Here is a 14,708-nt window from a genome sequence, read left to right on the forward strand (position 1 = left end):
TTGTACACTCTGGAGTTTAGAAGGATGAGAGGGTATCTCATTGAAACATAAAAGATTGTTAAGGGTTTGGACATGCTAGAGGCAGGAAACATGTTCCCGGTGTTGGGGGAGTCCAGAACCAGGGGCCACAGTTTAAGAATAAGGAGTAAGCCATTTAGAACGGAGACGAGGAAACACTTTTTCTCACAGAGAGTGGTGAGTCTGTGGAATTCTCTGCCTCGGGTGGTGGAGGCAGGTTCTCTGGATGCTTTCAAGAGAGAGCTAGATGGGGCTCTTAAAAATAGCGGAGTCAGTGGATATGGGGAGAAGGCAGGAACGGGGTACTGATTGGGGATGATCAGCCATGATCACATTGAATGGCGTTGCTGGTTCGAAGGGCCAAATGGCCTACTCCTGCACCTATTGTCTATTGTCTAAAGCACGGCCATAAGTTGCAGCCCAATGCAGTGAGTGGGCAGGGAGGAGGAAGGTAGAGATCTTCGGAGAGGAGAAGGAGGAAGGAGGTGGGATGGGTGTAAAGCAAAAATAAAGGGGATGCCATTGAAGGCTTTGTTAAATGGTGTGAAATATTTAAAATGAAGGCATTACTGGACTGTGAGTCAGTGGGAAAGGGGGCAATGGTAGAATGGAGATTGGTGCAGTATGATATTGACGGCTGAGTTTTAGATTAACTCCCAAATTTGCAAAATATGAGGCTCCCCAGGAGAAAAATACCTAAATGGCTGATTGTCATCTGATAATAAAGTATAGATGTTAGTTTTAGCAAGGGATGTGCCTTGACCAGTAATGATCATGCAGGAACCTGAGGGGAAAGGTTTTCACTCAGAGGGTGGTGGGCATATCGGACAAGCTGCCAGAGGAAGAAGTTGAGGCAAATACAGTAATACCATTTAAAAGACGTGGACAGGTACATGGATAGAGGTTTTGAGGAATGTGGGGCAAATGCAGGCAAATGGGACTTGCTTCGATGCAGGCATGAGACGGGACAAAGCAGAAAAAAGTAAGAGAGATGGAGGTCCATTTATGCAGATTTTTTTTTGATAATGGTACCTTGAAATGACACAGTTTTCTTGCCTGTTTACCCTTAATTCCTCGCTGGGTCTTCCCCACTCACACCCACAGGGACCCCCTCACTGCTCACACTCACAGGGACGTCCCCTCACCTTTACTCACACTCTCTGAGACTCCCCCCTCTGCTCACCAGGGCTCACACACACTCCCACTACTTGCCTTAAAATGCTTATTGACAGCGACAAGGCCCTGGCCCTGCAGCCGCCGCGCCCCAGCCTTTCCCAGCCCAGTGCCCACTCTCTCGCTGCCCTCCCCTGGGGCCACCGCTAACTGCGCTCCCGGCTCGCTGCATCAGGCCTCGCCTTGTCCCGCCCCCCTCCTCCAATCACCGCTCTCTATCCTCAACCCACCCCCCCTACTTTCGCCTCTGACCGACGCCTCCCTCATCGCGCTGAATCAGCATGTCCGTGTGTCCCCGTCTGCGGACCGACGTCCCGCTCGTCCAACTGGCGCCCTCGATCATCAGTCCCGCCCCCACTGTCACACAGAAAGCCATTTATAGAGATTTAGGTTTTTTTAACGAATTTCAAAATCCACGGGTCCGCAGGGAAATCTCATACTTGTAGATGGGGCATCTTGGTTAGCAAAGATAATTTGGGCTGAAAGGCCTGTTTCTGTGCTTCATGATTCGATTGCTGTGTTTTGCTACAAGCATGTATCCAATTTTCCCCTGAGATATTGACTACTTCTCCCTCTTTCTGGAGGAATGTTTTATGACGTCAGCACAATGAAGCTATTCTCCTCTCTCTCAGTGACTGTTAAACTTGTGACCTTCACAACTGACACTCTTAGAAGAAGTTCCTGCTCTGAAACTCTTTGTAAATTAAGTGCATTGTTTATTGAATCTTTTTATCTTACTCCAGTGGAAGAAGTCCTGTGGAAACAGTCCCAATATCTAAAAGAGCTGCTGGACATTAAATTTCATATTTCTGGTTTAATCATGAGCGGCCTGTGTTGAATTCCTCGTGACCTAATGCTTTTGCTGAATGTATCCAGAACCTCTATCTTTGATTGAAAGATTCAGCATGGAAACGGGCCCTTCACTCCACCAAGTTAACGCCAACCCTTCATACTAGTTCTCTGTTATCCCACATTCTGATCCACAACCTACGCACTAGGGGCAATTTATAGAGGCCAATTAACATCCAGACCTACATATCTTTGAAATGTGAGAGGAAACGGGAACATCTGGAGGAACCCACATGGTCACAAGGAGAACATGCAAACTCCACACAGATAGCACCTGAGGTCAGGATCAAACACTAGTCTGGCTCTATCGGCTGTGCAACAGTGCTGCCCCAATGTTCCCTTGAAGTTTTGATTACATAAGATGTATTTAAAACGAAATCAACAAATGTTTTATCCATTTTTCATGTGCTATGTTCCTTCATGATTTTTTCTTCCGAACAAACCGTTGCTCATTTCTTTAAACAATTGTGCATATTTCTGCTAACCATTTCTAGTAGTTATTATCTCTTTTTAAATGTCTTCCCACAACTAGTATTTGTTGCCTGGTTTACTTCATTTTGATGTTCAAATCTTTTCCTCTTGAAAAGGGAACTTTATTGGCTATTCCAGTCCAAATACATTTTGCTTATTTCCAAGGAATTGGACATTTTGATTTAATTCTCTGCCATTTCTACTTCCAAAAGCATAATGTGTACACGTATCTCTCTCAGGCATCTGTAGTCCTGTGTGCTTTATTAGTCCATTTATTTCTGCCCCTAATTTATCTATAATGTATTTTCCTTAAATGCCAATATTATTGCTACTGACATATTCCATATGAATGTTTAATATCTCTGTCATATCTTTTACAATTATGGCCTGCAGCTTGATTTGAACAGCCCTAACTAACCCCTCTATCTCATGATGAAACATGATACATTGATCAGACATTTTCGATTACAACATTGATGTCTATAATGTGCAAAATATCTTGTATTGAGGAGGATCAAACAAAACTGTAATCTCAATACAGAATGGTAATCAGAAATGTTTTTCATGGGTATGCACAACTTTTAGAAAGCATTTTGTTCTCTTTTTCTCCACAACCTGTATAGAACGGTATATAAATCTTATAGCGGACTTTTAGTATGTGGTGAGTCTATGATATTTTCTCAAACACAGAATACCATTTCCTTGGTAATTAGTGGTAACGGGGTGATTTTGGTGCTCATAATATTTATCCAGTAGATCACTTGCATAGTTAACAATATTTTGTTTATAAAGTTGCATGTATATCTAGTTGGATATGAGTAATTTATTTAATTGCTCTGGGGATTTGCTTTGTGGTGGGAGGCAGATGGATGGGTGTGGAAAGCTGTTTGTGTGCTGCTTTTAACCTTATTCTTACTGCATTTTCTTTCAACTTCCTTTGCCCTCTTCATGCTGCCCTCTTCAGCCAGGCTATGTAAGGGACTTGGTAAGTGGTTGGTTCAGTCCCTGTGATGGGAAGAATGTTTTTGTGTGTGTGTGTGTGTGTTTATATGTGTGGGCTGCCATGTGTGTCAGAATTGTTAAATGTTAATACTGAAGTGAAAACCTCCACTGAATCGAAACTTATAGACAAAGAACAATCAGTACATGAGAATAATGCAGTCTTAATGAAATCTGACACCGGAGAGTTCAAACTAAGCTCTGCTCACTTTTTTAACATTGAAGGTCCATGCAATGAATCTTGAGGTTAAAGACCTTCAGCATAAATGAAAGACTGTCGACAGGACTATACAGCTGCCTATTTGGTTGATTGTGTGACAGTGGAAGTTTTTTATGGAGCTAAATGTTTTTTTTTAACAAACAAAAACTAACTTTCCAGTCCTGAACATGTCTACGTTCTTAACCTCGACGCAGGTCTTGCCATTCTCTCATTTTGGTTTCTGTTATTGTTGACTGCTCTTCTGATAACACTTCCTTGGCACAGCTGTGGAAAAAAGGTTTTTTGTTATTATAACTTCATTCTTTTTCAGATCTCTGCCAGAATCCTTGAGGCCCATCAGAATGTAGCTCAGATGAGCCTCATAGAAGCAAAGATGAGGTTTATTCAGGCTTGGCAATCCTTGCCTGAGTTTGGCATCACTCATTTCATTTCGAGGTAACAATCAAACAGCTATTTTGTTTATTCACAATTGCCTCAGCAGAAATTTTGTATGCTCTTTGCAATTTTTTGTAGGCATTAAATAAGTACCGAATCTTGAAGGTGAAGCACAACCACTTACTTTCTTCAGCAGCTGCATAAAGTTACTATGTGATTGATTTTTAAATGTGGTTCTGTGTCTGTTTCCCTGTGTGTACTAAAATGAACATTCAACCAATATATCAACAGTAATCCTGTCCTTTCTCTAAAGTGGGCTATAAATGGGCTATATCGCAAAGGACTTTTTATTTGTTTACACAAATTTCTTAAAGTCTTATATTTGTGGACCATGTTTCGTTGAAGGCGATTTGGACATGACTTGCCATAGGTTTAGGTTTTTATTGTCACATGAACTGAAGTACAGTGAAAAGCTTTTGTTTGCGTGCTATTTAATCAAATCAATTAATACAATCAGGCCAAATGCAAGTACAAAAGGGTAGAGCAAAGGGGAACGATACCAGGATGCAGAACCTAGTTTCTCGGCATTGTAACTTAAAGCCCCTATCCCACTGTACGAGGTAATTCAAGAGTTCTCCCGCGTTTTCCCTGATTCGAACTCGGCGAATGTCCGTAGCGGGTCCGTAGGAGTTCGTGGATGTCTCGTCGCGGCTCGTAATGCTAACGGTAGGTACTCGGGAAATCCGGTAAACTCGTGACGTTTTTTCATCCCTGCAAAAAAAAATCCACAAGTAAATAAATACTCGTGATGAAAAAAATTGTTACTTTTTCCTCGTACGAGCCGCTACGAGACATCCATGAACTCCTACGGACCCGCTACGGACATTCTCCAAGTTGGAATCAGGGGAAAACTCGGGAGAACTCTTGAATTACCTTGTACAGTGGGACAGGGGCTTAACAGTTCCAGAGAAAATGTCCAATGTCTGCATTGAGGTAGGTTTGGAAGATCAGGGCTGTACCTAGTTTATGGGGGAACCGTTCAGTGGTCTAGTAAGAGCGGGGGGAGAAAGATGTTCCTGTGTCGGGTGGTAAACAAACTCCCACATCCCTCTCGCATTAGGGTGAATTAAAAAAATACAATGAAAAGAAAGCTATGTTGTTATTAGGAATGAATATTCTGCAGGATTCCTCTCCTTTTTCTTATTCCTGATTGACACCACACCACAAGAACAGCTCTTCCACTTTCTTCCACCCACCTCTTCCACTTTCATGATCCTGAGCCCTAGTTATCACAAAGCAAAGTTTTCTACGCAGCCATCGGATATCACGACGATAAGCTCCCTTCCCATCAGATCTTGCAGTATTACATTTCACAAGGTGATGATGGTGTGTGACGAGGTGGTATTACATTACATTACAAAAGCAGATAACTGCTTTTTGTATTTCTGTTGGAAATCTAGAATAAAAAGAAAATACTGGGCATAGTAGTTTGGGTGGGCACAATCTATGTAAGATGAACAGTTAACATTTGCCAGCAGATATTTACTTCCTGTGAGCCAGACACAGGGATGTACTTGTGTTCATAGAAACATAGAAATTAGGTGCAGGAGTAGGCCATTCGGCCCTTCGAGCCTGCACCGCCATTCAATATGATCATGGCTCCTTACTGTTTGATTAATTGAAAGATACAGCACGGAAACATCCCCCTTTGGCCCTCCACGACTACGCCAATCATCGATCGCCTGTTCACACTAGTTCTGTGTTGTCCCACTTTTGTTGTCCCACTTTTGCTTCCACTTCATACACACTGGGAGTGATTTTAAGGAGGGCCAATTAACCTTCAGTCTTTTGGGATTTGGGGGGGAACTAGAGGACCCAGAGGATACCCATACAGTCACAGGAAGAACGTACAAACTCCACACAGACAGCACCCGAGGTCAGGATCAAATCCAGGTTTCTGGCGCAGGGAGGCAGCAGTTGTTAACCTGCAGCTGTCATGTCTAATCCCCTTTCCCTGTGGAGGAAAAAGAAGAGTGGAAAGACGCAAAGTGCTGGAATAACAGGGCAGGTCAGGCAGCACCCCTGGAGATCATCGGTAGCTGACGTTTCGGATCAGAACCCTTCCTCAGGCTGATCGCAGGGGACTCCGATGAAGGTCGGTAGGGACTGGACAAGGGGGGATAGAATAGAATCATGGTATGTGGTGATGAGTTGATTGGGGCAGGAGCAGGCAGAAACAATGGGTCTGCCAGGGTAGTCCTGTTTGTGGATTTTGGCGAGGGGATAGAAATGTGCAGTGTGGGGCTGAGCAACGATAAAGTTGGAGTGGAATTCAGTCCACTGGGTCTGTTATGTACCCTCCAGTGTGTAAAATAAGTTACATTTCCAATAGCTGGAAGGTTGTTCATTTACCCATAGGTTGGCACAGAGAGAGACATTTTAAGAGCTTGCTGAATTCTGCCTCTTCAGCTTTGCACACCAATACATTAACATTGATCTTTGCTCTAACTATGGATAAATGTGACTTTCCTTCCTTGTTTGATGAGACTGGAGACCTTGATATGATCCCTCCCTTTTTGAAATTGAAAACACTTAAACAGCCAACATTTGTGTTTTTAAATAATTTCAGTAGGAAGGTCAGCAATGAAGCCAGAAGGGGAAAAAAACAAAATACTTTTGATGGATGTATCCTCTGGAAATTCTCCAAAAAATTAAGCTTTAGTTTGAATACAGTAATTGCTGCCACTCACTATGTTACCATGTTTGGTAAAGGTCGACCATGGGGAATGTTTCTTGGAATATTGCAGCTTGCATCTGAGAATCTGCTCCTAGCTTACATTCCTTTACAGACAAGGCGATTGGAGTATCTGCATTCACAGCTGACTACTGAGCATCTCCTTGAAGCAACATTACGTGCCGAAAAAACGTCTCACAAATTCTGTATTTAAAATTGTGTAACAGAATAAGGCTGCTAGATCAGGCGGGGATTGTGGTACCTTGTTCTGTCTCAGCCCATGATCACAGAAATGTAGGCAGAATGATCTGCAAATGCTGCTTCAAAAAACAAAACATATTGGAGTAACTCAGCGCATTAGGCAGCACCTCTGGAGAACATGGATAGGCAACATTTTGAGCCAGGATTCTCCTTTAAAAGTAACAAATGATATTTGGCCAACACCATTTTGTCATTTTTTTAAAAAGTACTGGTGTAATTGATTTTTGAAAATAAATCTAATATTTGTGAAGGTAGACAAAAATGCTGGAGAAACTCAGCGGGTGAGGCAGCATCTATGGAGCGAAGGAAATAGGCAACGTTTCAGGTCGAAACCCTGATGTGAGGGGGGGGTCGGGAAGAAGAAAGGAAGAGGTGGAGCCAGTGGGCTGAGGGAGAGCTGAGAAGGGGAGGAGAAATCAGGGACTACCTGAAATTAGAGAAGTCAATGTTCATACCGCTGCGGTGCAAACTGCCCAAGCGAAATATGAGGTGCTGCTCCTCCAATTTATGTTGGTCCTCAATCTGGCCATGGAGGAGGTTGGATTCGGAATGGGAGGGGGAGTTGAAGTGCTGAGCCACCGGGAGATCAGGTTGGTTATTGTAAACCGAGCGGAGGTGTTCGGCGAAGCGATCGCCAAGCCTATGCTTGGTCTCACCGATGTAGAGCAGCTGACATCTAGAACAGTGGATGCAATAGATGAGGTTGGAGGAAGTGCAGGTGAACCTCTGCCGCACCTGGAAAGACTGCTTGGGTCCTTGGAGTCATGGGGGGAGGTAAAACAACAAGTGTAGCATTTCCTACGGTTGCGTGGGAAGGTGCCCGGAGTGGGGGTGGTTCGGGTGGGAAGGGACAAATTGACCAGGCAGTTATGGAGGGAGCGGTCTCTGCGGAAAGCAGACGGGGAGGAGATGGGAAGATGTGGCAAGTGGTGGAATATTTGTGAAGTGGTTGCTTGTCAGTGATTATCAGAGAAGTACAGCTTTTTATACTTTGTTGTTGAAATACTTTAATCGTGCTTGCTGTGCAACCACGCTGCCCTTTAAAATGATATTTTGCATTTTTGTTGCATTTTAGGTTTCAAGGAAGTAAGAAAGACGATCTGATTGGCATAGCCTACAATCGGTTGATCAGGATGGATTCAAGCACTGGGGATGCAATCAAGACATGGAGATTCAGCAACATGAAACAGTGGAATGTAAATTGGGAGATCAAAATGGTAATTATAAAATGTCCTGAATCATTAAGATGATATTTAAATGTTATCAAAGAATTTTTAACTTCAGATCATTGTCTGCAGTGTGAGACATCATATGAGTAAGTTAGGATTAATATGTGCAAATAACAAAATCCAAGTTTCAATATTTTAGTGTATGTCACATTTTTAAAATTGACTTTCTCTTCATAAAAGCAGAATGTTGCAGATGTTGTAGATAAGGGTAGGCGAAGTGTAGTTTCAAGTCGGGAATGTTTAATTGTACCTAAACAGAACAATGAAATTCTTTCTTGCAGCAGCACAAAAGGTTTGTAAACACAATACTCAATAGAAAACATAATATACTATAAAAACAGAAGTTCAATAAATTTTAATTAAAAAAACAATATTAGCGCAAAATACAACAAAAGGCTGACGTTCCTAGTGCAACCAAGGCAGTTTGAAGTTTAGTTGGTGTTTATAGTGTTCAAGGGCCTGGTTTTCTGACTTGTGCACCATCTTCCTGGAGTGGAATGAGAGCGTGGCCAGGAAGGTGTGGATCCTTGATGACGCCGGCTGCCTTTTTGAGGCAGCACCTCGTATAGATCCCTTCGATGGTGGGGAGGTCAGTACCCATAATAGATCAGGCAATATCCCTTGAGTATTCTAGAAAGGCGCTATATAAATCCCATCCATTATTATATCCACCCTCTTCTTGTAAACTCCGTCATTCCTGGTCTTTCGAGTTAATGACCAGGCCGTGATGCTACCAGTCAATATGCTCTCAACAGTACACCTAGAGACATTCATCCACTTATCAAATCTCCTCAATCTTTGATGAAAATGAGGCGTTGATGGGTTTTCTTTGATTGCATCAATGTGCTGGGTCCAGGGCAGATCTTCAGAGACATGCACGCCGAGGATCTTGAAGTGGTTAACTTGCTCCAGCACTGTCCCATCAAAGAAGACAGGTTTTTGCGTCCTCTGCCTTCAGTTTCTAAAGTCCACAATCAGCTCCTTGGACTTGCTGACTCTGAGCGCAAGGATTGAGGATATAAAAAATGATCTTAACATCAGTCAACCCAGAAGAGTCAGCAAGACCACTATCACAAGCTGATAAGAACATTAAACAAAGTAATACTGATTATCTTTTTTAAAGGTTTTTATGACGTGTATGAAACATTTGGACAGATATATGGATACGAAGGGTTTAGAGGAATACGGGCCAAATGCAAATGAAGCAAGGGCCTGTTTCTGTGCTGTACTATGACTAAATGTAGTGCAACATCTTTCTAAAGTAGAGACCAAATAATTGTAGGCTGGTCAGAATTAGCATTGAGTAAATTACAACAGGAAATTGACAATGATAAGCGGCATTTAGAAATATCCCAATTAATCGAGGATTATTTGCATGGATTTGTTAAGGGAAGGCCGTGCGAAGTTTGAACAGGTGTCATGAGGGTAAAATGTTCGGCGGCATCTATTGATTTAGCCAGGGCTCAACAAGACTGCGCAGAAACTGGTCGGTAAAATAAAAGTTCATGTGATTCCAAACAAATTGGAATGAAAATGGTCTTAATGTTAGTGCCTGGTGGGTGTTGGAGGATTATTTTCATCAGCTGCTAGGGCTTGAATCAATATTCCATTATACCAATGATTTAGACTTTCGCTGGTCCTGTGTGTGTGTGAGGAAAAAGTTGTGGTTGTGTTTAATAGTGAGGTCGGGAGGTTGAGGTTACATTGAAAAGTTTTGGTTTGCGTGCTATCCAATTTGATCAGATAATACTATACAGACGTACAATCAAACCAAGCTCAAGTGCAATAGGTAAACCAAAGGGGAAGATAGAGTGCAGAATATAGTTCTCAGCATTGTAGCGCATCAGTTCTATGGACAAAGTCCAATGTCCACAATGAAGTAGACATGAATCAGTAGTACCCTAGCTTATCGAAGGGCCATTCTGAAGCCTAATAACAGAGGGGAAGAAGCCATTCCTGAGTCTCATGGTGCGCGTGTTCAAGCTTCTGTGCCTTCTGCCGGATGGGACCAGGGTGGAACAGACAGGTCTTTGATTAAGCTGGCTGATGGATGGGGCAGGTGGGCACAGAAGTGGCAAATAAAGTTCAACCCAAGGACAGGGCAAGGCTATAAACAATAAACAGTAGGATACTGAATTGTGGAGGAACAGGGGAGACCTTTTACGCAGATCTCTGAGGATACCAGAATAGCTGGATAATATGATTCGCGAATGTATGTGGAATATCCTCCTTTCATTAGCTGTGATTTGGAGGTTAAAGCTGGGTGGTTCTTCTAGAAAAATGCAAAACACAACAGGGTTCCAGTGGTTTTGATTTGGTTTAGTTTTGTGATACAGCGCAGAAATGGGCCCTTCAGCTCACCCAAGTCCGCACTGACCTGCAATCCACGTACGCTAGCACGATCCTACACACTAGGGGCTATTTACAATTTTACCGAAGCCAATTAACCTACAAATCTGTACGTCTTTGGAGTGTGGGAGGAGAAAATATCCACGAGGTCATGGGAAGAACATACAAACTCCGAACAGACAGCACCCGTAGTCAGGATCGAACCTGGGTCTCTGGCGCTGAAAAGCAGCAACTCTACCTCTGCGCCACCATGCCGCACTTGAAGTTTTAGACGTGCTGGAGAGAAAGGTAGAAGAGTTGCTCCACTACAAGGAGACTGTAGCAGTGGCACCCAGAGAGGACATACTTGAGGGTTCATATGGCGATATGGGTAGAGTTCAAAAATAAGAACAGTGCAATCAATCTGATGGGGTTATATTATAGGCCTCGGAATAACCAGCAGTAGATACAGGAACAGATTTGCAGACAGAATATTGAAAGATATCAATGCAACAGTGTTGTCTTAGTGGGTGACTTTAACTTTCCCAATATTGACTGGGAGTTGCTTGGTGCCAAAGGTTTAGACCGTGCAGAATTTGTAAGAATCCAAGAGTGTTTTCCGAAACAGTGTATGGATAGTCTAAATTGAGGAGGGACCAAACTGGACCTTTTGTTGGGAAAAGAGCCTGGCAAGGTGACCGCTGTTTCAATGGAAGAGCTTTTTGGGAATATTGATCAAAACTCACTAAGATAGTCATGAATAAGGATGTCTGGACCTTGGGGGGAGTTATTAAATTGGGGGAGGGCAAATTACAACATTATTAGGCAGGAGCTAGGAAGTGTAAATTTGGAGCAGCTGTTATTGGGCGTCCATATCTGACATGTGAGAGTTGTTTAAAGTTGACCAGAGTTCAAGACCAGCATGTTCCAGGAAGGAGGATGGAAAAGGGTGGCAAAGAAAGGGGATTCTGGATAACCAAAGAGGTTGTAAATGTGGTCAAAAAAATTAGGAAGCATATACTTGAGGTTCAGGATCTTTGACGAATATAAAGAAAGCAGGAAAGAACTCAAGCAGGGAATTGTGAGGGCCCGGAAAATGTTATCGGTAAATCAAAATCTTTCAAAACACTTAATGATAAAGGAGAGAATTTGTGCTTGGAGTGCAGGCAAGATACTTGCAAAAACTTGGATTATTTCTCCCGTTATGTACTATGTTTACATATTCTGTGATGCTGCATCAAGCAAGAATTTCATTGTTCTATCTGGGACATATGACAATAAAACACACTTGACTCTTGAAAGTTAGAGTACTCTGCAGTTCTGGTTTCTTTACAGCAAAAATATAATTACTGGAGAGCATTCGGCTAAAAAGGGTTTAGCTCTGAGGGAGGATTGAACTTTATACTGTGAATGCCACATTGATGGTAACTAAGATGAGGCAGGCTGAATGGCATTTAAATTCCAGTTGAATATTCCAGTTCCACATCCGAACAAGTTATCAAGCATGTTGAATCTGTCTCTGCATTTGAAATGCTTTCACGTACCAAAATCACAACTAATAGTTTCAGCTTTTTTTTGGAGGTTATTATAGAATATGAACAGCAGCTTGTACAAGGACAAAATCACAATTATCTCCTCCTGTGTATAACATCTGTCTTTCTTCAGTCATTTCCCATGACCTTAAATGATAACTTTCCAAAATACAGTGTACACAATGCAAGTCTTGTGACAAACAGTTCTAATTAGAGCAAAACACAAAGTGCCAGAGTATCTCAGCGGGCCAGGCAGCATCTTTGGAGGCTCTCAACCAGAAACGTCACCTATCCATTCCCTTCACAGATGCTGCCTGACAGCTGAGTTACCCCCATGCTTTGTGTTTGCTCAAGATACCAGCATCCGCAGTTCCTTGTGTCCTAATTTTAATTAGATGTGCTTATTCAGATGTTTCTACCAGTGGGAGAGTCTAGGCTCGGAGGCCACAGCCTCAGAGTAAAATGACAAAAGTAGATGGAGGAATTTCTTTAGTCCGAGGTTGGTGAATCTGTGGAATTCATTGCCACAGATGGCTGTGGAAGCCAAGTTATTGAGGATTTTTAAGGTGCAGATTGACAGATTCCTGATTAGTACGGGTGTCAGGGGTTATGGGGAGAAGGCAGGAGAATGGGGTTGAGAGGGAAAGATAGATTATCCAAGATTGAACAGCCAGAGTAGACTCGATGGGCTGAATGACCTAATTCTGCTCCTACAGCGATAACTTGTTTCTTTCTAGCTGCATCTTGTCATTTTAGAAATAAATTAGAAAACTCACAGCATTAATGATCAATAAATGTGGATAATGCAGATGTCTTTGATCAAAAGTAATTGCAAAGTAGATATCTTTAATTTTGCAGAAATCGTATTGTACATGAAATGTTTGCAAGAATGTTTGTTAAAATTGCATTGCACTTCTGCACTCTGCTTAGGTGACTGTTGAGTTTGCTGATGAAGTTCGGCTTTCGTTTATCTGTGGTGACATCGACTGCAAGGTCGTTCACGAGTTCATCGGCGGTTACATCTTCCTATCGACGCGGGCTAAAGATCAGAATGAGAGCTTGGATGAAGATATGTTCTTTAAGCTTACAAGTGGGTGGATGTGACAGTGGATGCCTTCAAAAGATGTGATTCAGCCATCGAAACGGTCTTTTTTAGATGAGTTCTGTTACTCAACATATATTGCTTATTCCAATAAGCGCCGTGTACTGTAACCTTTTATCATTACTTTTGTTTTTGTTTTAATTATCAGATCAGTTAACACTGTATGTGCACTAACAGGAGCACCTCTTAGTATCTAGCTACCAAACAAACCTACTGCAGATTTGGGCGTGGCATGCTCACCACATGTGGGAAGTGACCTTGAAAGATCCCTTATCACCAATCTGTTTCGTAAAGAAAACCTTGGAATCAGCCATACAGTTTTAATAATAAGTAAGTTACCTATGCCTAGTGTATGCCTAGGACAGGAGGAAAAAACTACATATATTTATCAAACTTTGCCTGTGTTTGTGCCTTTATCAACCATAACCCCCAACATAAATCAGGACTACTATAGCAACATAGAAAACTAGGGTAGTTTTGTTTGGAAATTAAAGAACACAGCTCATTGTTCTAGCTTGCATATCAAAATGTCTGGTTATTAGTTTAATCTACTTTATATTGCCACATTTTTTTTACACCTTATAGTATTATGTGAAGCCATTTTAATCATCAACGTTAGTTACCTTTTTTCCACGTAAAGTATGAAATGTTTCCAATACATTATGAAGTAATGCTATATTAAGACATTTTTTTCCATGTAACTAATGTAAAAACAAGTTTTATATAATTGTACAGTTTTTAGACTACAGCATCACATCAGTTAATGTGCTTACAATGTATTATGTTTGGATGTGTTTTACAGGCATAGCTAATAGTAAAAAAATTATTTCAATGAAATGAATTAATTTTTGAATCTTGATTAATTTTATCATGTTCGATTGTAGCAACTCGCTGACATTGTGCCACCAACATCCTAAACAGTGAAGCCTAATGTTTGTTTTCAAAACTATGTATAAATGCATTTATTTTAAATAAAAGTGAAATCTTTTATTTAACATGTTCCTTTCACTATTTGTTTAAAATGAAGTTTCGCTTACGGTTATCTGGTTAGATAAGCAGCGATATTGCACAGAAGACGATGTGAAAATAAAAGTAAGTTGCAGCTGAACCTTGGGTTAGTCACTAAATGTCGCAAAAACTCTCCAGATCAGTCCTGATGGCCCACATCCTCATTAATAGCCGTCAACTAAGGTCTTGAGCATCTATGCAAAAACTTTGAACAATTTTTAATGGGTAGTAAAGCGTGGTAAAAGTTTGAAAGCATCCTGTCCAATTTACTGGATGAAAGGCGTGTGGTCAGCCTTATGTGCTGCCAAAACGTGCAAAGCCATTAGGAACCTGTGTATCTTTATCTGGTTCCTGGCTCCATCACTGTTAAGGAAAGAACTGCGGATGCTGGTTTTAATCGAAGGTAGAC

At 41.8% G+C, this 14,708-nt stretch overlaps 1 protein-coding gene across 8 annotated transcripts in view; it reads left to right on the top strand.

Moving 5' to 3' along the window:
• The window catches only part of fermt2 (FERM domain containing kindlin 2), a 122,015-nt gene extending 107,729 nt beyond the window's left edge, over positions 1–14,286 (top strand). For 5 of the 8 annotated variants that reach the window (XM_033027273.1, XM_033027274.1, XM_033027271.1 and 2 more), the window contains 4 exons: positions 3,476–3,496; positions 4,041–4,165; positions 8,176–8,317; positions 13,120–14,129. In XM_033027273.1, coding sequence (XP_032883164.1) covers positions 3,476–3,496; positions 4,041–4,165; positions 8,176–8,317; positions 13,120–13,293 — 462 coding nt within the window. In that variant the 3' untranslated portion in view covers positions 13,294–14,129. Of the gene's footprint in view, positions 1–3,475; positions 3,497–4,040; positions 4,166–8,175; positions 8,318–13,119 lie in introns of all 8 variants that reach the window. The other 3 variants (XM_033027268.1, XM_033027272.1, XM_033027275.1) reach the window with 3 other exon arrangements.
• Positions 14,287–14,708: the final 422 nt, after the last annotated feature.

The sequence above is a fragment of the Amblyraja radiata genome, chromosome 9, assembly GCF_010909765.2.
Source record: "Amblyraja radiata isolate CabotCenter1 chromosome 9, sAmbRad1.1.pri, whole genome shotgun sequence".
In the NCBI taxonomy this organism is placed as follows: Eukaryota; Metazoa; Chordata; class Chondrichthyes; order Rajiformes; family Rajidae; genus Amblyraja; species Amblyraja radiata.